The sequence below is a fragment of the Terrapene carolina genome, unplaced genomic scaffold (genome assembly GCF_002925995.2).
Source record: "Terrapene carolina triunguis isolate 2854851 unplaced genomic scaffold, T_m_triunguis-2.0 Scaffold210, whole genome shotgun sequence".
Taxonomy (NCBI): domain Eukaryota; kingdom Metazoa; phylum Chordata; order Testudines; family Emydidae; genus Terrapene; species Terrapene triunguis.
Window position 1 is genome coordinate 1,180,212 of NW_020664561.1, and position 26,201 is coordinate 1,206,412.

Here is a 26,201-nt window from a genome sequence, read left to right on the forward strand (position 1 = left end):
GAGGTATAGCGCTGTGGGTGGCTATATTGCGCTGTAACTCTCAAGTGTAGCCAAGGCCTTAGTCTCCAGCCTCACTTGCCAAACACAGTCCAATTGAAAACTGCACTGTTCAAAACCAGACGCCCAACTCTTATCCCCTGTACAGCTGTGGAGTTTGTGCAGCTATTTCAGCAAGATCCCATTTTTGCACATACTTTCAACCATGCAACTGTGGAAATACCTAGTGCAGGCCACAAAGGCAGCTTAATGTTAAATATGTTTGCTTTTTTTAAAAGGGGGAGAATTAAAATACTGCTCATCTAAGGTAAGCTTTGTGAGGGAACCTGGAGATTCCACCTTCTTAGTGTCAAAGAAATTGGGTTCAAAAGTGATTGCTAATATAAAGTTAAGATTGAGCAGATGATCAGCTGTGCCAGGGCCCAGGACACAAATAATGAATTCTTATTGGCTAGAGATATGTAGTGGCCAGGCAAATAAATTCCTCAAGGCAGAGATTTTCCAAAGCTGGCCACTGAGAGGAATTTAATGCACTCTTGCCATTAGTTTAAATGGGCATGGGGTAGCTAAGCCCATAAGAACATAACATAAGAACGGCCGTACTGGGTCAGACCAAATGTCCATCTAGTCCAGTATCCTGTCTACCGACAGTGGCCAATGCCAGGTGCCCCAGAGGGAGTGGACCAACAGGCAATGATCAAGTGATCTCTCTCCTGCCATCCATCTCCATCCTCTGACAAACAGAGGCTAGGGACACCATTCCTTACCCATCCTGGCTAATAGCCATTAATGGACTTAACCACCATGAATTTATCCAGTTCTCTTTTAAACGCTGTTATAGTCCTAGCCTTCACAACCTCCTCAGGTAAGGAGTTCCACAAGTTGACTGTGCGCTGCGTGAAGAAGAACTTCCTTGTATTTGTTTTAAACCTGCTGCCTATTAATTTCATTTGGTGACCCCTACTTCTTGTATTATGGGAATAAGTAAATAACTTTTCCTTATCCACTTTCTCCACATCACTCATGATTTTATATACCTCTATCATATCCCCCCCTTAGTCTCCTCTTTTCCAAGCTGAAGAGTCCTAGCCTCTTTAATCTCTCCTCATAAGGGACCTGTTCCAAACCCCTAATCATTTTAGTTGCCCTTTTCTGAACCTTTTCTAGTGCCAGTATATCTTTTTTTAGATGAGGAGACCACATCTGTACGCAGTATTCGAGATGAGGGCGTACCATCGATTTATATAAGGGCAATAATATATTCTCAGTCTTATTCTCTATCCCCTTTTTAATGATCCCTAACATCCTATTTGCTTTTTTGACCGCCTCTACACACTGCGCGGACATCTTCAGAGAACTATCCACGATGACTCCAAGATCTTTTTCCTGACTTGTAGCTAAATTAGCCCCCATCATATTATATGTATAATTGGGGTTATTTTTTCCAATGTGCATCACTTTACATTTATCCACATTAAATTTCATTTGCCATGTTGTTGCCCAATCACTTAGTTTTGAGAGATCTTTTTGAAGTTCATCACAGTCTGCTTTGGTCTTAACTATCTTGAGCAGTTTAGTATCGTCTGCAAACTTTGCCACCTCACTGTTTACCCCTTTCTCCAGATGATTTATAAATAAGTTGAATAGGATTAGTCCGAGGACTGACCCTTGGGGAACACCACTAGTTACCCCTCTCCATTCTGAGAATTTACCATTAATTCCTACCCTTTGTTCCCGGTCTTTTAACCAGTTCTCAATCCATGAAAGGACCTTCCCTTTTATCCCATGACAACTTACTTTACTTAAGAGCCTTTGGTGAGGGGCCTTGTCAAAAGCTTTCTGGAAATCTAAGTACACTATGTCCACTGGATCCCCCTTGTCCACATGTTTGTTGACCCCTTCAAAGAACTCTAATAGATTAGTAAGACGATTTCCCTTTACAGAAACCATGTTGACAATTGCTCAACAGTTTATGTTTTTCTATGTGTCTGACAATTTTATTCTTAACTATTGTTTCGACTAATTTGCCCGGTACCGACGTTAGACTTACCGGCCTGTAATTGCCGGGATCACCTCTAGAGCCCTTTTTAAATATTGGCGTTACATTAGCTAACTTCCAGTCATTGGGTACAGAAGCCGATTTAAAGGACAGGTTACAAACCTTAGTTAATAGTTCTGCAACTTCACATTTGAGTTCTTTCAGAACTCTTGGGTGAATGCCATCTGGTCCCCGTGACTTGTTAATGTTAAGTTTATCAATTAATTCCAAAACCTCCTCTAGTGACACTTCAATCTGTGACAGTTCCTCAGATTTGACACCTACAAAAGCCGGCTCAGGTTTGGGAATCTCCCTAACATCCTCAGCCGTGAAGACTGAAGCAAAGAATCCATTTAGTTTCTCTGCAATGACTATTGTCTTTAAGCGCTCCTTTTGTATCTCGATCATCAAGGGGCCCCACTGGTTGTTTAGCAGGCTTCCTGCTTCTGATATACTTAAACATTTTGTTATTACCTTTGGAGTTTTTGGCTGGCCGTTCTTCAAACTCCTCTTTGGCTTTTCTTATTACATTCAAGCAGTTAATTTGGCAGCGTTTATGCTCCTTTCTATTTGCCTCACTAGGATTTGACTTCCACTTTTTAAAGGAAGTCTTTTTATCTCTCACTGCTTCTTTTACATGGTGGTTAAGCCACGGTGGCTCTTTTTTAGTTCTTTTACTGTGTTTCTTAATTTGGGGTATACATTGAAGTTGGGCCTCTATTATGGTGTCTTTAAAAAAGCGCCCATGCAGCTTGCAGGGATTTCACTTTAGTCACTGTACTTTTTAACTTCTGTTTAACTAACCCCCTCATTTTTGCATAGTTCCCCCTCTTGAAATTAAATGCCACAGTGTTGGGCTGTTGAGATCTTTGAAGCCTCAGGGGCCAGACTGAGCCAAGATCTTGGAAGCCTTTGCATTTTAGTATTCCCCTTAGCTAGCAGTCAAAGAGGCATGGAACCACTCCTAGCAGATGTGTTTGCATGCATGGGATACAGCTGCTTTGTTCTTCTAAGCAAGCCATGTCTGAACATACAAGATTCACTGCTCCTTTTAACTGTCTATGTCCAGTACACAGAGCTGGCCAGTGCCATGAAGGGTTACCTGCTGAGCAAGAACGTCAGCAGCCTAGATATGTAGAGTACCTTGCTGGAATTCTGACAGCATCAGTTATTGAAGAGGACTGGAAGTCATCAGTCTTTGTTTACTGCACTGTTATGACTGCCTCACAGCCTAATACAACATCCTCTAATTTGTTCATGAGGGCAGTAGACAGAGTGACTGGACTTAAGTAGAAGTGCAGTGGAGGGGGAAAAAGCAGAAATGTGTTCTATCACCTGCCTATAAACCCACTGCCTCTGCTATCAGGAGAGAGTGCATGCACTTCACCCTGCAGACTACTGCAGTTACATCCCAGCAGCTTTTCTTTTCCAGACTCCCAGACCCTGGGCTCATTGAGAGGGAGTGGAGAGCTGCCGTTTCACTGGATTCCCCCTACCCTGGACCAAAGCACTTCCCTTCTGCCCTCCTTGGCCAGCAGGGCACTCCAGCTCTGCCTCCCCGCAACCCCCTCCTACTCAGGGAGGTGAAGACTAGGGAACTAGTTCCTCATCCCTCTCTAGGTGAGAGCCAAAGAGTATGGTCGCTCCAGTGCGCACCCCCTTCGGCACAAGAGAAGGTAGAGACAGACCCCCAGGCCCTCTAGGATAATTAGGGAAACTGTACCCCAAAGGGAACAGCCAGGCAGTGAGCTGACATGTTTGCCCCAAGCAGTCCTTCCCCACTGAGGACAGGAGTAGCCACCCCTGCTCTAAACCACTGCTGCAAAGAGATAGCACAGGTGAGCGTTTGCTTGTGGGGAGGGGGAAGATTTAAAAGCATTAAGCCTTTGGTGGAGAGAAACAGAACTGATGTGAGGAGTCAGTGGTGCAGCAGGGGTCTGGAAGCAGAGAAAAAGAATTTTGTGCACATAAATGAAAAACTAGCCCAAGACACAAGGGAAAGAGAAAGCCAGTCAGCAGGGACATGACAAGTGTCTGGAGAGGGAAGCATGGTAGGGTGCTTAGTAGTATTTATTAAGTGGGTGGGCAAGTGGTTTTTTGCTTGGACTGGAAAGGTTTCCTGACTGCTCTTCCTAGCAGTCTCCAGCAGGTGAGAGGCTTGCTCCAGAAGCACCGATGTGGACTGTGCCCTTTATCTGGACTTCGCATTGCTAACCTGGCATCCCCAGGAATTAGTCTTTCATTATTTAATTAGCCCAGAGAGTTTACATTTGTCAGGATTTTAGCTGGACATCCCAGAAGCCCACTGCTGGGTTAAGGTTCACCAGTTTCCCCAGGGCAAGCTCCACCCATACACTACTGTACCCAAATATTTTGTATAGACCGGGGTGGGCAAACTATGGCCCGTAAGCCACATTTGGCCTGCCAGCCATTTTAATCCAGTCCTCCAGCTCCTGCTGGGGAGCAGGGCCTAGGGCTTGCCCTGCTCCAGTGCTCCAGGTGGGGAGCAGGGTCGGGGGCCACTCTGCACCGCTCCCAGAAGCAGCAGCATGTCCCCCCCCCCGGCTCCTATGCGTCGGGGCAGAAGGGAACCACGGCCAATATGAGCTGCGGGGGCAGCGCCTGTGCGTAGGAGCCGGAGGGGGGACATGCCACTACTTCCAGGAGCCACTTGAGGTAAGCACTGCCCGGAGCCTGCCCCCCCCCCCAAGCAACCTCTGCCCCCCCACATACCCCAAACCCCCTCATGCCCTCTGAACCCCTCAGTCCCAGAGCACCCTCCTGCACCCCAAACCCCTCATCCCCAGTCCCACTCCAAAGCCCTCACCCCCCCATCCACAGCCCTCACCTCCCCATTCCCCAACCCCCTATCCCAGCCCTGATCCCCTTCCCGCTCTCCAAACTCCTGGGTCCAAGCCCGGACCACCCTCCTACACCCCAAACCCCTCATCCCCAGAGACCACACCCCCAGCCAGAGCTCACATTCTCCTCCCCACACCCCACCCTCCCTGCCCAGCCCAGAGCCTGATCCCACACCCTGAATTCCTCATTTCTGATCCCACAGGCAGAGCCCTCACCCCCTCCCACACCCCAACCCCAATTTCATGAGCATTCATGGCCCGCCCTACAATTTCCATACCCCAATGTGGTCCTCGGTCCAAAAAGTTTGCCCACCCCTGTTATAGACAATACACATAGCAACACTTGTAGTTACAGTGCCTACAACTTCCCATTGTATGACCCTGTTTGCTTATAAATTTGCTGAACTTAACCAATTTAGGCTGAAGTTTTCCATGGCGGCTGTCTCTTATTAAAAGATACAGCACAGATAGCTCAGTGGTTTCAGAGAACAGGGAGATATGTTCTGCCCGTGCTCAGTGAAGTCTTGCAGCCATTCCCCAGAGAAGTGCTAGCAGCTTATGTAGGTGGGGGCATCATAATGCTGGAGTCTGGGAGGTGCCTTTTGCTCTCCCTGTGAGAATTAACACAAATCAGGCCAAACAATTCTTTGAAGAGTCCATCTGCACCAACCATAGAATCTCAGGGTTGGAAGGGACCTCAGGAGGTCATCTAGTCCAACCCCCTGCTCAAAGCAGGCCCAATTCCCAACTAAATCATCCCAGCCAGGGCTTTGTCAAGCCGTTTTTCAAACTTTGGCTCCCGGGCCATCAGGATAAGCCGCTGGCGGGCTGAGATGGTTTGTTTACTGCGAGCGTCCGCAGGCATGGAGGTAAACCTAAGTAAACAAAGTGTCCCGGTGTGCCAGCAGCTTACCCTGACGGGCCGGGACAGCAACTGGTGGGGAAATTTTTTGGGGGGGAGAAACTGGGGGTCAGGGGAGTAACCCCTGTGACCAGCCCCCACAGGACCCCACCCCTAGTCTGGGACCCCCACACTCTCCCCATCCCATCCCTTCCCACCTTATCTGGGGAGGATGCCTCTGGCCTGGCTGGAGCTGCTCCGGCAGGCAGGGCAGCGCGGCCGCAGCGTGCTCCAGCAGGCCAGATCAGGCAGCACGGCCACAGCATGTTCCAGCGGGCTGGGCCGGGCGGCACGGCTGCAGCGTGCTCTGGCAGGCCGGCAGCGTGGCCACAGCCTGCTCTGGGGGGTGGGGCTGAGCAGCACGGCTGCAGCCTGCCAGCCCCGGAGCTGCAGCTGCTTTGGAGGCTGGGGGGAGAGCAGCGTGGCCAGAAGCGGAGAGACTCTGGCCCCGCCTCTTCCCTTCTGGGTCTGCTGGCTGTGCTGCCTCTCCTTGCCCCCTCTGTTGGGGGGAGGGGCTGTCTCTCACCTCTCCCTCTCTATAACCGTTCATAAGCCGACCCCTTCTCTGGTGCTTCCTTTTTTAAACCATGCTCCATCCCTTCACAGCCTCGACATGCCAGGCTGACCATGTGCCATCCCCAGACAACTGAGCCTACTTGATCCCAGGCTGCTGGGCCTGAGCAAGACTTCCCTACAATTGCTTCTTCCAGAAGCCAGGGGTCTCTGTGGTGCAGGGTACAATGATAACAGCTGACTTGTGTTTTCAATGCTGCCAGGTCCCACACCTGCATGACTGTAATGCAAAGGGGTGAAGGAGGACAAAGAAGAAATGCAGAGGGGAAGGGGGACCATGCGCAGAAACAGAAGGAGCCGTAACCGCTAAACCTTCAGAACCTGAACTGAACTTATTATTGGTTAGTCCCACCATTTTTCTGCTCTGTAGCACATAGACACATTTTACCCATGGTCTAGCTATTTCCTCCTTAGTAGCAGGTCAACAAAGATATCAGTTATGCCATTACTGGTGCAGTGAATCTGAAGGTCCTGACCTTGCTGATGTGCCATGAGAGTGAGCTAACATGGTTTTACAGGATGAAGTTTGCATTTAAGTTTTAAAAAAATTGGGAAATTACATTAAAAATGTTAAGAAACTTGTGATTACAAAATTGAACATGGTCATTTGGAAGTGCCAGAACTATGGTTTCCCAGGAAACTTTTATTTAGCCCCCTGTGCATATACCTTATGATGCTTCTTTAATTACACGATCATACTGTTTTCTCCACATCACCCCTGCTTCATTCAGTGCACAGGACAGACCTGGTCTGGGGATGAGTCAAGGCTGTGGTCTGATGGACCTCTGCCTCAGCTGTTGCAGAAGGTGGGAGATTGTAGTGAATGAAACAGGGGGTTTCAGGAAAAAAGGTAGCTGAATGCTGCTCTGGAAACAGGATTTAATCCTTCTCTCCCAGAGAGGGTGGATTAGGTTAAAATTGACTTTAACTGTGCTTTGCATTTGTACTTTAGTTATTTTCTTAAATAAAAGTAGATTCTCATTTTTAAATAAATAGATACAGTAGATAGATGGGTACTTTGTGCTAAGAAGGACACACTATCAATATAAATTTAAATGACAGCTGAACATACATTTATTCAGATTCTTAATTTACTTTGATTGTTAGAAAATGGTGAAAGATGTATTTCTTAATTTGGTTGAGATCTGTGTCAAACTGCATTTGGATGGAAATAGGAATTCAATTTAAAATGCACAAAAACATTTTAAAGTTGTTTTTTTTATTAAATACACCTCTACTTCGATATAACGCTGTCCTCTGGAGCCAAAAAAAAAAATCTTACCACCTTATAGGTAAAACTGCGTTATATCGAACTTGCTTTGATCCGTCAGAGTGTGCAGCCTCCCCCCCCGGAGCACTGCTTTACCGCGTTATATCAGAATTAGTGTTATATCGGGTCACGTTATATCAAGGTAGAGGTGTATAAGGTAATTTTATTTAACTATATAAAAACAAATAAGTAAGGTTGCCCACAGCCGTATTTTCCAAATTATTAGGCACCTAAAGATGCACATACACGCCTCATAGGATTTTTGAACACCTAGCTTACTGAAATCAACTCCCAGTTGATTTCTCAACTTTGAATTAACTAGTCCAAATGGAGAAAGTGTTCTCTGTAACTGCTAGCTAAACTGAAGGCAAAAGCAATTAAGGCAAAAGCTTTTCTGCACAACAGGAACTGAAATACAAGCATCTGCTCTTCTGGAAAGCCTGAAATTGATACTTAATGTACTTTATGATACTGACATTTATAAATTTAACTTTTGAGATCACCTCAGATTGTAAAAAAGCAGCACCCTTTAATTGATTGAAGTTTGAGAGCTCATTGATCAAGCATTTATTTAAATGGTTTTAATAGATCAAAGTAAGTTTGGGCCTCAGACTGTCAATTTCAACTTTAATTGTATACAAGTATGGATAATTTGGATCACTCAATGATTGGCTGTTCTGTTCATTCCCTCTGAAGCTCTGGCCTGTCAGAAAACAGGATACCATCGGTCTGACCCAGTATGGCTGTTCTTATAGGTTTGTTTTTAATCATTTTAACCTAAGTCTGATTTTTTGCAGGTTGGCACTAACTGTGGTCCTCATTTTCTAGGTATTTGACTTGAGATCGTGGGGTCTGATTTGCAGAGTGCTCTCTCACTCTCAGTTGCAAATGAGATCAACAAGAGCTGTGCTTTCAACATGTGAAATGTTATGAAGTTCTAAGTACTCTGAACAAAAATCAGGTCCTAGGCTGCTCAAATTGGGCACTGAAAGTTAACTGACACTTGGCTATAATCTGTGCTTTAGTTCCCCAGCTGTAAAACGGGGATATCACCCACTCATCTCACAGGGGTGAGATACCACATTCAGTAATGTCTGCACAGAACTAAGACTATGAGGAGAGCACCACAGAAGAACCCATGAGTAACTTATTCTGTATTTGGCAGGATTTGGACGGCGAACAGTAAACACATGGGCTATGCACTGAATGAGGACAAAATCCTCAATACCCGTTCAACGTGCATCATCAATCCTGTGCATGGACTGAGGTGGGGTCTTGTGGTAGTAGTATGTGATCAAGTAATTAACAGCTGTACTACATACACAAGAGGACTGGATTAAGGGTGCACAGGCATCTCCTAATTTGAGTGATTAACTTTGCAACCCTAATATGTTTAATGTAATTCTGTTGGATGCACTACACAAAGAGTAGGTGCCATGCAGATGGCCAGTCCACTAAGGAGCTGATGCCTGAAATAGCAACAGCCACCTACTCTACTCCCCGCTCAAGGGAGAGCTTGAGTAGCTCAGCCATCCAAAAGGACCAACTGGAAACAAGAACACTGAAGCAGGGGCTGGATCGGGGCAGCTCAGTGAGCCAATACTGCTCCCCTGGGGCTGAATCAGGCTCCAGAACCTAAACTTTATATTAGAGTTCGATATCTAGCACTTGAGAAAAGCTTCACAATACAGACCACATATAAACAGAGACATTGCCACCTGCCTGGGTGCACAGGCTTTCTGAAACATAGCTCAAGAGGACTATTCATGCCTCTTAACCACAAGGCCATGCTGAAGCTGAAGTCTAGGGATTATAATTTAAACAAACTATCAGCTATTCATCTGGTCATCAAGTTATGTGAGAAAGGAGAGGCACTGTCCTATTATGGAGATGTGCAGTCTCCTGCCAGTGGCATCACATGGTGCCATGCACAGAGATTGGAGCGTACCACATCCAATCCCTGATTACAGGGGCTAACGTGGTTGCAGCCTGAAAAAACAGCACCACACAGCATTCATTGCTGTGAGTGCAGTCCCAGCTCCGCTAGGATCTACAGAGCCCATGTTGACGGAGGAACCAGAAGAGCCTGGATACAGCCTTGATGGGGAGTGAGCTGCTGATGCCAGCCAATGGTGCGATTATGACAATTGTGCCAGTGTATTCAAGGGTGTATGAGCCAGTTCCTCTGCCCTCTCCACCCCACTGCAGCCCCATTACCTTTGCACCACACTCAGCTCCCTTCTGTATGCAGAACCCAATGAACCTGGGGTCAGCCACCTTCACTAAGATGTTGTCAACGCAGTACATATGGATGCTCCAGATGCCTCGCTGCTCCATGTCCTCCACGATGCCATGGGCGCCAAGGGCTCGGTACAGCCCCCCATTGCCATCTGGTGAGGCGAGAACACATTACTGCACCAGAAGCATACAGCAGGAGTGAGTATTTAAGCCAGTCCCCAGCTGGATGCCACACAGGGATTAGCATGTTCCTAGAGATTGAGGGAAGCTGCCAGGGGAACAGACTAGACTGTAGTAAGAGGGGCCACGGTGGGGACTTTGGCCTCCTGTGAGCACACCCCAGCCCAAATATCCTCTCCCCTGGTCTGTTTCCCTGATGCCCTGTTCCATCCCATCCCTCAGGCTGGGGCCTGGCACTGACTCTGCAGCAGAGGCTGGGCCAAAGAGAAGCCATGACACAACCCTGAGTGGCCAGCACCAGTCTGTCTGCTCTGTGGGGGAGGAGGAGGAATAGTCCTAGCAGGAGCAGCATATGCAGGGAATCAGGGGGGAAGAGGGAACTACACAAGACAGAGGTGTCTATGGGGAAGGGGCTGTGCCAAGGTATGCAGGATGGAATTGTGAAGATCCTAGGGTTCATTGCAACACTGAGATGCCAAGTCGGGGCAAGGACTCCACTCAGCTCAATAAAAATGTCATTGGGCTGCAGGGCACCAATTGCAGGAAGGATCGGACTAACAGTGGCTTTTATTCCAATAGGACCAGGAGATACTGAGCCCCTCGTCACTACTAAAGCCCTGCAAAGCCTCTCTTCCCCCTCCCCATTCACTTATGAACTAAGCAGGCTCTTTGGCATCTCAGTGCTAACTCCATCCCCAAGATGACGGATGAGTGATAGGGCACAAGCCACTCTGTGCAAATTCACTCCCCTGTCCCAGAGGGAAAACAGGAACCCAGCTGTGCTATAGCAGAGCAAACTACTACACCTAGATAACTAGGCAGAATACTAAGAGGGTCACTCCCCAGTTTGCAGGCAAGATGCCTGGCTTTATTAGAGCCATATTTGTCTAAGGGAAAGGGACAGGCAGGCACTTACTGTTGTGATACAGATGTTTAATGACACCAAGCCTGCAAGTTGCTTTCTGAAAGGCCAGGTCTGCCAGATCTATGAGGATAAGCAGAGATTCTCTGCTGTTTCCTAGAACCAACCTTTGCACAAGTCACCCTCAGAAGTCCCTAGAGCGAGTTTTATCCCACTTACGTATTTTCTGTCCCTCCCATCTAACCTGTCCTCCTGCATGACGTTCTGGGGTGAGGGAAAGGGGGTGTCCCTAGGCTGCAGTCTAACAAGCTCCTTCCCTCCCACTCAAAGCCTCTTCAGTCCAGCCATTTCTGTGACTCCCCTCTGCTCAAGATCAGCCAGAGCAATACTGGAAATCCATGGGAAATTGGGGGATTGTTGCTGGATTTGGCACAGACCATGAAACATTTTGTAAGTTCAACAGGATTCCAAACAAAGCAATTCTGCATCTAAAAACACCTGTGAGCTGCTGGCTACATGTGTCTGATGGAATGAGAATGAACTTTCACCCCACCATGGTTTACCCTACCTCCTCAAAGCTTCTTATCCCCATCACCCTCCAGATCAGTGTTTCTCAAACTTTTGTATTGGTGACCCCTTTCACACAGCAAACCCATGAGTGTGACCCCCCTTATAAATTAAAAACACTTTTCTTGTATTTAACACTATTATAAATGCTGGAGGCAAAGTGGGGTTTGGGGTGGAAGCTGACACCTCGCAACCCCCTGTTTGAGAACCCCTGCTCCAGATCTTGCATTTGAGACCTTCCAATCTGAACGACCTTGATGCCCCATTCAGAGCCTTGCTGAATCCAGTCTGCTGGAGAGGTTTGCTCCCCTAAACTCCCACTAATGGGCTTTCAACAGCACAGACCTGGTGCCATGGAAACTTTGCCCTTCTCTTCCAGAAAAATCTTGCCATCAAACCCCATAGCAGGCAGCATCCCTTGCTGGAAAAAGATCACATTTTTCTGCTTTAAACCAAAGTAATTGTGCTTCAAGAAGAACTCCTTTGTAGATTCCATTGTTCTGCCACTTGTCATGATGTACCTGCCACAGGAAGAAGAGAAAAACCCAAGTAAATAGGGAGACAATCAAACTCGGCTCCTGTCTGATCTTCACACAGGATTGCTTTTGAAGCCCACGTAGAGCACTCGTGGGAGAGAGATCAGGACCCCCTGGGATCAGGATGTATCTCAGAACAGCTCTCACTCACATCTAACAATGAATCACATCAACATTTCACCTCTGACCAGTGAGCTCTCTGCAGCCACAGGTTTGGCAGCAATTGTCTGAGTGGCCATGTCAGGGACCTACGGAGCCAGGAGGATGGTGCTGGTGGTCTCCATGAGCTGGGAGGAGCCCATGGTTAGAACAAACATGCAGGAGGAAGTTGTATCTGCTGCGATATGATCTACTGGCACTAGGGAGGAGGAGGACTAGCTGCCCCAAGCCAGTGAGGAACGTCAACACAGGCCTTGAGCAACACTTCCACTGACAGCAACAGACACTGGAACCTCCTTGAGCAGCATTGGACAATGCTTTGCTGGGTAATTTGGCTGGAAGACCCTTTGTCAGCAGCATCTGGCACTGCTGACTTACTGGCCCTTGAGCCCCATTGTTGCTGGAGGAGGCTCATCTCCTGACCTTTTGGGGTTCTGCTTGAATAGGCAGCACAGAGAACTAGAAGGATTATGGCTCAGGTTCTAGAAACACTAGCAATGGCTACAAGGAATATGGTAAATCAGTGCTTGATGCTGACCTCCCTGAATGCCCCAGCCAGGATACCAGAGAGTCAGACCCCAAGCAGAGATCAACTGTAGAGGATGGGAGACTATCCCAGAGGGATGAGGATGCACAAGCATCTTAAAAAGGCAAGGCCACAGTAGTGCCTGCAACCAGCGATTAGAAAAACCACTTTCAGAGAAGACTGAACTAACAAGAGGGAGCTAAACTAGATCAGTTCATCCTGTTACTTCCCTGGTCAAAGAGCAGCTACCTCAGAATGAATTTAAGGGCAGCTGGAGCCATCCCCCTTTACACCCTTCAGTCCCAGCAGAAGTTATGGAAATGCACTGTAGACCCAGACACACTGCTCACTGGAAGTTTCTGAACCCCCCCCGGGCACGGGCACATTTAGAACATCGGTTTGCTTTTTTGACTGCCGCTGCACATTGAGTGGATGTTTTCAGAGAGCTATCCACAATGACTCCAACATCTTTCTTGAGTGGTAACAGCTAATTTACACCCCATAATTTTATATGTATAGTTGGGATTATGTTTTTCCAATGTGCATTACTTTGCATTTATCAACATTAAATTTCTTCTGCCATTTTGTTGCCCAATTACCCATTTTTGAGAGATCTTTTGTAGCTCTTCGCAGTATGCCTGGGTCTTAACTATCTTTAATAATTTTTTATCATCTGCAAATTTTGCCACCTCACTCACCATTTACCCCTTTTTCCAGATCATCTATGAATATGTTGAACCAGACTGGACCCAGAACAGACTCCTGGGGGACACCACTATTTACCTCTCTTCATTCTGAAAACGGATTATTTATACCTACCCTTTATTTCCTATCTTTTAACCAGTTACCAATCCATGAGAGCACCTTCCCTCTTATCCCGTGACAGCTTACTACGCGTAAGAGCCTTTGGTGAGGGACCTTTTCAAAGGCTTTCTGAAAATGTAAGTACACTAGGTACACACTGGATCCCCTTGGTCCACATGATTGCTGACCCCCTCAAAGAATTCTAGTAGATTGGTGAGGCATGATTTCCCTTTACTAAAACCACGTTGACTCTTCCTCAACAAATTAAAAACAATATTGTCAGACATATAGATTAACATAGTTTCAACCAGTTTGCCTGGTACTGAAGTTAAGCTTCCAGGCCTGTAATTCCCTGGATCACCTCTGGAGCCCTTTTAAAAAATTAAAATCATGTTAGCTATCCTCCAGTCATCTGGTACAGAAGCTGATTTAAATATGTTACAGACTACAGTTAGTAGTTCTGCAATTTCACATTTGAGCTCCTTAAGAACTCTTGGGTGAATACCATCTGGTACTGGTGACTTGTTACTGTTTAGTTTATCAATTTGTTCCAAACCTCCTCTAATGGCCTCTATCTGGGCCAGTTCCTCAGATGTGTCACCTAAGAAGAATGGCTCAGGTTTGGGAATCTCCCTCACATCCTCAGCCATGAAGACTGATGCAAAGAATTCATTTAGTTTCTCCGCAATGGCCTTATTGTCCTTGAGTGCTCCTTTAGCACCTCGACTGTCCAGTGGCCCCACTGGTTGTTTAGCAGGCTTCCTGCTTCTGATGTACTTAAAACAAAAATTTGCTATTACTTTGAGTCTTTGGCTAACTGTTCCTCAAATGCTTTTTTGGCTTCCTAATTGTATTTTTACACTTCACTTTATGCTCCTTTCTATTTTCCTCACTAGGATTAAGCTTCCGCTTTTTAAAGGATGTCTTTTTACCTCTCACTGCTTTTTACTTTGTTGTTTAGCCACAGTGGCTCTTTTTTGGTTCTCTATGTTTTTTTTAATTTGGGGTATACATTTAAGTTGAGCCTCTATTATGGGGTCTTTAAAGAGTTTCCACACAGCTTGCAGAGATTTCACTTTTGGCACTGTACCTTTTAATTTCTGTTTAGCCTCCTCATTTGTGTAGTTCCCCTTTCTGAAACTAAATGCTACAGTGTTGGGCTGCTGTGGTGTTTTTCCTGCCACAGGGATATTAAATTTAGTTATATTATGGTCACTATTACTAAGTGGTCCAGCTATATTCACCTCTTGGACCAGATCCTGTGCTCCTCTTAGGACTAAAACAAGAATTGCCTCTCCTCTGGTGGGGTCCAGGACCAGCTGCTCCAAGAAGCAGTCATTTAAGGTGTCTAGAAACTTTATCTCTGCGTCTCATCCTGAGGTGACATGTACCAGCCAACATGGGGATAATTAATAATGGGGTATTTCAATTATTATTATTATTGAGTTTTTTTATTTTAATAGCTTCTCTAATCTGCCTGAGCATTTCAGTCACTGTCACCATCCTGGTCAGGTGGTTGGTAATATATCCCTACCGCTATATTCTTATTAGAGCATGGAATTTCTATCCAGAGACTCTATGGTGCAGTTTGATTCATTTATGATTTTTACTTCATTTGATTCTATGCTTTCACATATAATGCCACTCCCGCAACCAGCATGACCTGTTCTGTCTTTCCAATCTATTTGGTATTACTGTATCCCATTGATTATCCTCATTTAATATGAGGCACTCTAGTTCACCCATTTTATTATTTAGACTTGTATGTGAAGAAAGCCACAGTGTGCAGAGAACCACCATCAGCTGAAGGCAATCTCTTGGGATTCTTTCATGGCTTTTCCTGGGATTTTCCCTTGCTTTCCAAATTTGTGTCTTTTCTCCCCCATTTTTCTTCACAGGCTCTAAGGGTGCCTGATGTGCCAGGCTTGTGACAGAAACCACGGAAAGGAATCCCAAAGCTACTTGTTTACAATTTCAGTTCTCATTGGGTGTGTGACATACCAGGGTACAATCCAGACCAATGACTAGATGCGTCACTCCTGCCCTGTAACCTGGGCTGCTCTTTACAGCAGCAAGGCATTGTAGTCTCCAGCCTGGCCCACTCACAAACAGCCTTTGGCATGTAAATCACTCCCAGCAATGTCTGTATGTGCTGCTGCCAGCCAGCCACACCTTGGCACCTACCAGCTTTGGTTATGCGGCAGGGTGACCCCAACACAGCCCCAGTCCTGGATCATTCCCCAGGAATATATGTCCTGTACTGCCCAGTCCTCTCCTGAATAGTACAAATATGTTAAATCTGTTACTCCTTTAAAGGAATAATATGCACATAACTTGTTAGCCCAAATGGAGTCACCCAGACCCTTCAACTTGAGCGTGCTGGATTAGATAATAAACTGGTTTTACTGTTTATTCTACAGAGAGATTTTGAGTACAAGTTACCAGGTATAAAAGTCCGAATGCTACAAGAGGTAAAATGCTTACTGGTGCCTAACTAATCTATATTAGATTGGAAACAAATTTCTTTTGCCACATGCTTTCAACAGTTTTACTGACCAAACTCCAAGTCAGGACCCCTCCCCCAGAGTCCAACAGCTGCTTCCTTTGTCTCTTTAGTTGCAGTGAATGTGATGGGCAGCGAAGAGAGTTGTCTTGGTGTCTGTCCCTTCTTTCTATAGTCCTGTCCCCACTTTGAGAAGCATTTCCAGCTGGGAACAAGGCGACAAGCTGTCGGTGTGGAAGGAAAATCCATGCTGTTTCTTCACTAAGATGTAGATTTTTGCCCTGCCCCCTTTCCTGCCAAAGAATGGCCACTTGGCAGGTAACTGTCCAGCCTTGTTTACACATGGATCAGGCATCAGCTTGCACTTTGTCTCTGAGAAACTTGTAGGTCACTCCCTAGACTTCTCCAGAAGGCATACTTTGGTCATGATTTCAGCTTGTTTATATATGAAGTTTATAGTTTCACACATAATGCTGCTATTTGTATTTGGCCATGATAATGATGATCAGCAAATTATGCATTTTTCAATCAGTGCACCTCAAACTGGGGGTCCTGACACAAAAGGGGGTCACAAGATCACAAAAAATATTGCCAAGAGGAAGGGGAGTTCGGGGTGGGGGGTACAGCAGCTGCCGCTCTCTGGCCACCAAGCTCCAAAAGCAGTGCCACCACCAGCGGCAATACAGAAGTAAGGGTGGCAATACCATAAGTATGCTCCTATGAGCATCTACAGTAATTTGCTATCACTTTGGGGGGGGGGGGGGTCATCACAGCCTGAAATATTTAAACCAGTTTTAAATTATACCTTACAATGCATACTTTGTAGATGGTGAACAAAAGGTGTATATTCTGTCTACACTGGAATTAGATACCCCTGGCTGGCCCATGCCAGCTGACTCAGGTTCACAGGGCTCAGGCTGTGGGATCATTTAATCACAATGTAGACGTTCTGGCATGGGTTGCAGCCCGGGCTTTGGAACCATCCCACCTTGCAGGCCCAACAGCCAGAGCCAGCTGGCACGGGCCAATCATGGGTTTTTAATTGCAGTGTAGACACACTCAAATACCTCCTGAACTCAGACACCTGACATACGATTTGGAGAGCAGCTCTTTGAAAAGGCTCATCACCCCCACCCATGAGAGTGATGGCCCAGAAAGGTCACAGTCCACATCCTTCTTGAGCAAGGCTGGGAAGACCAGCTTAAAGACCAGGAAAGAAGAGAAACAATGGCAGACACCCATCTCCCCCACCCAGAGGGGAGAGGATTGAGGCCTGGGTCTACACACAAAAATTAGATCCATCTAGCTACCCCACTCAGGGCTATGACAATGTCTCACCATGAGCACAATGATTAGGTCAATCTAGGTACTGTCTCTCAGAGGTGGATTTAACTAATTGACACAGAAAGTATCTACACTACAGTGGCACATCTGCAGCACCACAGCTGTGTCGCTGTAGCACAGATATACCATTAGAAGAAGGCTTATAATGGAAGTCTGGTTGCAATCTTAACTATGGCATTACAACTCATAACTCAATACTTTGCCTGGGTATAGTGTCTTTCAGTCACCAATGCCTTGCAGAACAACTTAGATGGGCAGACTCGGGCCACAGCTACATTAAGGAAATTCACATGGACATGACTGCCTCTATGCTGTATCACCAGTGCAAACCTCTAAAACAGACATTGCACCAGTGCAGCTTAAACTTGTAATTTACTGAGAGCACAGCCTCAGCATAGGCTGCTCTCTGCATGGGCACACCATGTCTTCATTAGGGCTTTGTGCTAGTGTATGCAGTTATACAGGTTAGACAAACACCTGCCAGGAATGTTCTAGATCAGTCATTGCCAACCTTTTTAAGCACATGATCACTTTCTGAATTAAAGTGAAACCCAGGATCTACCCCGCCCCTTCTCCAAGGCCCCACCTCACCACATTGCTCACTCTCCCCCACCTGCACTCACTTTCACCAGGCTGGGGCAGGGGGTTGGGGTACAGGCTCTGGGCTGGGGCCAAGGGGTTCAGAGTGGGAGGGGGCTCAGGGCACAAGCTCTGGGAGGGGGCTCAGGCAGAGGATTGGGGTGCTGGCTCTGGGAATGGGCTCAGGGCTGGGACAGGGTGCGGGGCTGCACTGGGCAGCGCTTAGCTGGGGTGGCAGCGCAGTGGAGCTAAGGCAGGTTCCCTGCCTGCCCTGGCCCCATGCTACTCCTGGATGCTGCTGGCACATCCCTGCAACTCAGGGCCGGCGGGGGGGGAGGGGGGAGGGAGGAGGGAAGGGAGAGGAGAGAGAGAAGGAGAAGAGGAGGGGCTGGAGGGGAGAGAAGGTGGCTCTGTGCACTGCCCATCCCTGCAGGCACCATCACCGCAGCTCCCATTGGCCACAGTTCCCCATTCCCGGCCAGTGGGAGCTACAGGGGCAGTGCCTGCAGGGAGGAGCAGTGCCTGGAGACCCCCTTTCCCTCCCCCTCCCCACCCAATGCAGGGATGTGCCAGCTGCTTCCAGGACCAGCGCTGGGCCAGTGCAGGCAGGGAGCTTGCCTCAGCCCTGCTGTGCTGCCAGACTTTTAGCAGCCAGAGACTGTGGTTGACTGGCAGAGGCTCTGCGATCAACCAGTCAATCACAATCTACCGGTTGGTAACTACTGGTCTAGGTAATACTTAGTCCTGCCATGAGTGCAGGGAACTGGACTAGATCACCTCTTGAGGTCTGTTCCAGTCCTATAATGCTATATCACTGCCAATTGCCTTCATCTAGGAAAGGCCAAGGCAGAGATTAGTTACCATGCCCAAGTTTACACAAAGGAAATAGAGCCAGGACCAGAACCTAGAACTCTCCCCCAGACCCCTGCTGCAGACAAACCAGACTACTATCAGGATGGACTGACAATGCAAACCCCTTACCATGGAATGACACACTTAGTGCCATGCTGTTTTTCAGCCAGCTGCTGTAGTTTCAGGATGCGCTCTGCTTGGATCTGGAAGAGCGTTTTGTGGGATGGCAACCCCACATCATACATTCCCTTGGGATAAGAAACACCCAGTCTCGTCCCCTGTCCACCAGCTAGGAGGAGGACAGCTACTTTGCTCTGAGAAATCTGATGGAGACCTAAAGAAAGAAAAAGAAAAAAGTGACTAAAAGCTTTCCCCCTGCAGAGGGGAAACCATGTGATGCCTTCCAGTTTATGAACAATATCATTGGAACCATAATCCTCCAGCACCCAAGCTGGCTGGCTCTAGGGAGGAAGGCAGCACAGCCAATCCCAGTTAAATAAAGGCTCTCCGGTTATTGGTAGGGGGACAGGATGGTCTGAGGGAACATGTGTACTGCTCTGTTGACTGGCTCAGTCACAGCAAAGGAGCTCTGTCTGGAGGAGACAAGGATGAGCTTCAGAGCAGCCCCAACAGCACTAGACTAAGTTCTGGGCATGCTTGTGGCGTTTACCCCTCACCCTTCTTGAAAACAGCCAGCTCCTGTCCACCAGGATCACACCACTCCACCCAGGAGTGGCCTTGCGGAGGGGCAGAGAGATTATCCTTTGGGGGTACAGAAGCTCAGCTGGCAGTTTCATGTAGTAAATGTGCAGGAAGGATCTTCAAATCATCCTGCTGCAGGAGTGTAATCCAGGCTCAGCCAAGTCTCTTTAGATTTCTATTTACCCCAAAATCATTGGGACACTCAGTGCTGGGCTTCACAGAACCAGGAAGACAGTTGTCCTCACAACTCCCAGGTCTTGCAGAGATCACAAGGACAGCCTAGACCAGTGACACATGTGGCTCACTAGCCTCAGTCTGAGTGTCTCCTGCAGCTCTCAGTGTTTTAACATGTGCTGCAGATTTAATTAACCAATCAGGATGCTTTTACTATGTTATTAACCAATTGTGTTAAAATACTTGGTCAGTCATTTTGTTGAGCACACACACACACACACACACACACACAGTGTAACTCCTCACTTAAAGTCATCCCTGTTAACGTGGTTTCATTGCTGATCAATTAGGGAACATGCTCGTTTAAAGTTGCACAATGCTCCCTTCGAATGTTGTTTGGCAGCCGCCTGCTTTGTCCACTGCTTGCAGGAAGAGCAGCACATTGCAACTAGCTGGTGGGGGCTTGGAACAAGGGTGGACTGGCAGCCCCCCTATCAATCAGCTCCCCGCTCCCCTAAGTTCCCTGTGCAGCAGCTGCCCAGCAGGCTAGCAATTGCTGCTGTCCCTCCCCGCACTGCCATGTGCTGCTCCTGCCCTCTGCCTTGGAGCTGCTCCCTGAGACTCCTGCTTGCTGTGCGGGGGGAGGGGAGGAAGAGGGAGCCTAATGTCAGGGTGTCCCCCTCCCCCTGCTCCTGCACCCCGCTTACCCCCATCTTCCATAGAGCAGGGGGGGGGGACACGACAGAGGGAGCTTCCAGGCAGCAGCAGCCTCAGCAAACTGATCTAATTAACAAGGCAGTGTACTTAAAGGTGAAATGCGCATCTCTCTCACATACACAGTGTGTGTGTCTGTCTGCAATGCTCTCTCCCCTCCCTACATTCCTGCTGCCTTGTAGACAGAGAGTTAATCTTTGAGGGCTCAACCAATTGCTAGATCATTTAGCAGTAAGGCATTCCCTGGAAAATATCCCACCCTCTGTGAAACTTGGTTGATGTGGAGGAGTCAATCATCATCACAGTGTACCAGTATTAAGTTGTTGGTTTAAAACCTATACTGTCTGTATATATTTTATAGTCTTGTCTGGTGAAAAAAATTCCCTGGAACCTAACCCCCACATTTACATTAATTCTTATGGGGAAATTGGATTCACTTAACATCGTTTTGCTTAAAGTCGCATTTTTCACGAACATAACTACAACGTTAAGTGAGGAGTTACTATATATATATAGCAAATATTCTTGATACTGTTTAAATATGACTATATAGTACTATAGTTAATGAAACAATGAATACACACTACTGTGGCTCTTGAGTAATGCTGATCACTAATTTAGCTCCTGAACCACTGATGTCAGAGTATCATTAGCCCAGACTAACCACATGATAAGGAGTGGTAAGAGGTGGCCAATCCAGCATGTGTTCAAAGTACTATACAAACATTAACACAACACCCAAATCCCTTGTGAGGTACATGGCTTTATCTTCATTTGGGATTTGCCCAAGGGCAGAAACCAGGGCGGATGGGAGGGAAGTAGAGTCAAAAACAGAATTCCCAGACTCAGATTTCTAGCCCAGAACTTAATTCCCTAGACAATGCTGCCTGATCTAAGATAAATGCAGTCTAGCAAGTTAACACGGATAAGGAACCTGTGCATTCCTATTGCCTAACTGGCATTTCAGTTATGCACCCTTCTTGTTGCACCAGTGTAGATTTTTGTATTTAATAACCCACCCCCTGAATACTATATTACTTACAGAACTGAGTATGTAAGTTAAAAAAAATAATCAAGATTGCACAGCTAACATGGAATTTTCCTATTTGAAAGTTTAGAAAGGAATTCAACAAACAAAAGGAAGACAGAAAGAAGGGAAAGAGTACCTATGTGTTGCATTAGAGAGAAGCATGGCCTAAACATAGGAATGAATGGGAGCCACAAATGCTGGAGTTCTAATCCCAGTTCCGCCAGCGGCTTGGGTAAATCTGTACCTCATTTCTTCCCCCCTCCATTCCCATATTCTAGTACACATGCTCTCATCTCAGAGGAGTTGGTATAAATGCTATTTTGTAGGTGCATAGCAAAAGATACTGAGCATTTAAAGTACTAGAAGAATGTCAAGCATTAGGAGTGCTAGGTTGTATGTGGGGCCAAGACATGAAGCAGTTATTCACAGAGGGTTTGTATATGCTAGATGTTACACAGCTAGGCAGTTCTATCACAATAGCTTCAGCAACAGAATGTGCTCAGTTGTGTAGCATACATGGGTGGCTCTACTCCCAAGAGTGAGAATTCAAGACAGTTCTGAACTTGTACAAAGAAGTGCACATCTTCAAGCAATGTCCAAGCAGGTGATGTGACAGACCAAAAGAGAATTTAAAGTTACAAATAACTGGAAATTTAGGGATTTATATAGCACTGTTATGAAGAGTCTAGGTCTAAATTTTTTTGACTATGGGAGCCTAAATAGGTGCTTAAGGCACGGTAGTTATCAATAGGATTTGTGGTGAAGGGTTCAACTTCAATGGGAGTTTCAATCTTCAGCACTTCATAAAATTTAACCAATTAATTAGGTGCCCACCCCATGCACGGAGACATTGGCCCTTGGCTCTCTAGCTGTGCCACAATGTAATTGAAGAGTTTGGGTTTCACCTATTGCCACAAGACTCCAAACAATGGTAAAGGTAAAGTCAAATACATTTCAATTTAGAAAGCTATGCAATCATTTTTCAACCCAACAGTGACTGTTCTTCATGTAGTCCAGCCATTGCCTAAGCATATTGTGATGTCTGCACCTGGATTTTCTATCTGCAAAAATGTTTGTCCCCTCTTCGCAAACAAAGTGGTTGGACCAATTCACAGAAGTTCATTTTCCAAGAAAGCTTTGGTTTCAGTCAAGTCAAATTTCAGCAAAAAGGAAAACTTTTGCAAGAGTAAAAGCATTCAAATAAGGCAAACCTGAACCAGTCAATTTTATGCAGCTAAGTTGTGATCTTTCCAAACTGTGTCTACATTTACAAGACAGCTACCTAGAATAGTACACAATAAAGAATCCACAATAGCTGGAAATTGTTTGACAATGCGATTTTCAGATCAGTAGCCCTCACTGAGGAATGTCCACTTAAGTTTGAGTTGTGTGAGAAGTTTTTTGCATGTAATTAGTGTCCAGATTCTCCTACCCTCCCGATGGAAAAAGTATGTCACCCTCTTGATACAGCTACCCCCAACCCCACTTTGGCCCAGAAGAGTTTAGAAAGTTGCAGGTTTCTGCAGACAGGCATTTATAATGAAAAGCCTTTTGCAACATTAGAGCTTTCTCCACCAGCAAAAGCTATGTGGTATGGCTGTTTTTCCTGATAGCAAACAGCTGAGAGTTTACAATGAACCTCCAAAGGTTAAATGCTTCCTGGATAACTTCCTGCTTGGACTCATGCCTCAAACTTGTTTTAAACATCTGTTAAGGAATGGAACAAAGGGTGCCACACATCGAGGCGCACTGGCAGGACACCATATGCATAGTAACTAGCATGTCAGTGCAAAGCTTATTAGTCTGTTCAGTTATGCTCTCCCCACTTTACCCAGCCACACCATAGTGTCATACCGAGACAGCAAATAAAACAAGCAGGGCCAAAGTGTCCCCCATACTCTATAGACACTAGTTGTGTTTCGATACATTAATGCCAACTCTTTTATGGCACATTCCATCGGTCAATCCGAAAGTGTTGCAAAGGTGGTCAGTATCACAGTCCTCCTGTTACAGATGGGGATATGGAGGCACAGAGAGGGAAATCAACGCACCAAATCACCCAGCAGCAGAGCTGGGACCAAAACTCAGCTCCCTCAAGTCTCAGTGAAGTGCTCTACCCACTACATTTAGTGTAAGCTTTATCCTTCTATTACTGTTACATAGCAGCTACAAGACTCATTTCACAATCACTCCTGCTGTCTCTTTATCTAAGCTATCATTCCAATCCTAGCCTTCCTAGGGATGTCTACATTCTCGGATATGCAGCGTTAATGCTGCCTTTTCACACGGAAGTGCGATATTTGAAGGCAGCAGATCTTAGGGCTTAGCTACACTTGCAAGTTAGCGTGCATTATAGCAGCCCTGGGCACCCTAGCTCACTACCTGTCCACACTGGCAAGGCCCGTACAGCGTTCTGACTCCAGGGCTAGAGCACTCCTGGTACTCCACCTCGGGGAAAAGATTAACACTTGGTGCGCATTGGCTGAAACGCCCAGGTGTCAGTGTGTTGCATTACTGCACTCTGATCAGCCTCCAGAAACGTCCCATAATCCCCGTAAGTCAAGTGGCCACTCTTGTCATTGTTTTGGAATCACTGCAGGCATGCCAATATGCCCTTTGAAAGCTCTGTTTCTGACAGCCGGCATGCTTATCTACTCCGAGACAAAGCAATCATTACTGTGGAATGCTGTGTGTGAGAGAGGAGGGGGGAGGGAGAAAGGGAAAGAGTGTGTCTGTTGCTGTCTGAACTTACAAGACAGCATGCTAACATGCTCTCAGCCCCCCAAAAACCCACTCTCTCCCCCCACATACATACAACACACTCGCTGTCACACTCCACCCCACTCATTTGAAAAGCATGTTGCAGTCACTTGCATGCTGGGATAGCTATCACAATGCATTGCTCTCTGTGGCCATTGCAAGAGCTACTAATGTGGCCATGCCAGTGCACTTGCAGCTGCCAGCGTGGACAGATTGCAGCGCTTTCCCTACTGCGCTCGACGAAGGCAGGTTTAACTCAAAGCGCTCTACATCTCCAAATGTAGCCATGCCCTAAGCTAACACTACAACTCTGCTTCCATTATAACCCTCTCCCAGTTTTCACACACCACTTCCGGGGGGTTCTGTTGTGGCTAAGATATTACACGCCTGGACTCCGTCCACAGTGATTTGTCTTCCACTGAGCCACATCCATATGCCAGCTTGCATTACTGGTGAGGGGGAAGGATCATTAGTATTTACCCCTCCTTCTTTACAGCACAATGTTCTTCACTTCATCTGGGTTTGATGTTTGTGGCACTTCACATTTGCGCACAAGCATGTGACCGGCCCTCATAGAGGAACAGCCACTGGAACAAGTTTAAACATATTTATGTTAATGAAATCTAAAGCTGAGAATTTAAAGAAAGAGGCTTGTGCCCAGCGCAACCTTTTCGGGCCCCAGGGTCTGTCATTGTTCACAGAGCAGCACCCGGGAGAAGGGCTCGCAGGAACGGAGGTTGGATTTCCCGAGATGCTTAGTGAAGGGCTATTAGAACTGAGCGGCCCAGGGAATTCCCAAACAGCTTGCCACCACTGGCCGCCCAGCTCAGCTGCCCTCCGCACTGCTAAGGCTAGGGTGACCAAACAGCAAATGTGAAAAACCGGGACAGGAAGTGTGGGGGGGCCAAATAGGAACCTATATAAGAAAAAGACCCAAAAATCGGGACTGTCCCTGTAAAATCAGGACATTTGGTCACAATAGCTCGGGCTCGGGGCCTGCTGGAACGCAGAGGAGACCCCGGGCTCAGCCGGATGCTAACGGGGGAGGCCCGCTAGTGTATGGTCGGGCAGCAGCATAGCAGGGACAGCAGAGCGCACCGCCCCCCCAAGGGCTGCGAACAGTGGCATCCGAAGGGGCTCCCTCCCGCCACGGACCTCGCCAAACGCTAAGCGGCGCCCAGAGGCGGGGAGCCAACCTGGCCCGCCGGGGGAAGGACGCGCCCCGCGTTGCCCCCGGGGCCAGGAGCACCTGTCGCAGGCTACTGGGGAGGAACGCCCCCAGCCCGTACCTTCGCGCTCCCACTCGGGGAGCTGGTCCGCGTCTCGGGTGGCGCTGCCCAGCACAGCCCGCGGCAGCGCCTCCATCCGCCCGTCCACCTTGTCGCGGTCGGCCGCGCCCGCGCCCTCCATGGCCCGGCGGAAGCAGGCGCCCAGCGCCTCGCAGTCCAGGTTCTGCAGCTCCTCGCACAGCGCCCGCCGCTCCGCGCCGCCCAGCTCAGCCCAGAAGCGCAGCAGGTGGCCCTGCCCGGCCGCGGCCAGCCGGCGGCGCAGCACCTCGGGCTCCATGGGCAGTGAGCGTCGCCCAGCCCCGGGCAGCCCCAGCCCGCGAACCGACGGCGCAGCTCACGGCTCCCAACCCGCATGCACCTGGCCCACGAGCCCGGTTGCTACCCGGCTTCCGCTCCCCCAGACCTGAGTACGCTCCCCGCTACAGCGCTCATATAGGCGGCTAAGCCCTGCCCCTCACGGCCACCAATCGCTGCGCTCAGGGGCGGGCTGCCTCGCCGTGTCCGCCAGGGCCACGACGCGCCCACTGACCCTGACTTCACGTTCGGCGGCGGGGACGCGTCCTAATGGCTGAGAGCCCACGAGGGGCGGGGTCACAGCCACCTCCACCCAATCTCTTCCTGGGGCACGTGGCAGGCCCTAGCGTATGCGGAAGGGAGCCGCTGCCGTCCTCTGCCAACTCCGCAGCTGTTTGCCATGGTGATGTTTGTGATGTCACATACACTCAACGTAGCCGACTCGCGG

General features: G+C 47.7%; 1 protein-coding gene across 4 annotated transcripts in view; it reads right to left on the minus strand.

Moving 5' to 3' along the window:
- The window catches only part of LOC113405055 (UDP-N-acetylhexosamine pyrophosphorylase-like), a 42,055-nt gene extending 16,203 nt beyond the window's left edge, over nucleotides 1-25,852 (minus strand). For 3 of the 4 annotated variants that reach the window (XR_003899868.1, XM_026655401.2, XM_026655400.2), the window contains exons 1-4: nucleotides 25,460-25,852; nucleotides 18,920-19,124; nucleotides 11,833-12,008; nucleotides 9,858-10,030 (exon numbers count right to left, since the gene is read on the minus strand). Coding sequence is in view for 3 of the 4 variants with exons in the window: in XM_026655401.2 (XP_026511186.1) it covers nucleotides 9,858-10,030; nucleotides 11,833-12,008; nucleotides 18,920-19,124; nucleotides 25,460-25,736 (831 nt within the window). In the remaining variant the exon portion in view is untranslated. Of the gene's footprint in view, nucleotides 1-9,857; nucleotides 10,031-10,974; nucleotides 11,044-11,832; nucleotides 12,009-18,919; nucleotides 19,125-25,459 lie in introns of all 4 variants that reach the window. The other variant, XM_026655398.2, reaches the window with a different exon arrangement.
- Nucleotides 25,853-26,201: the final 349 nt, after the last annotated feature.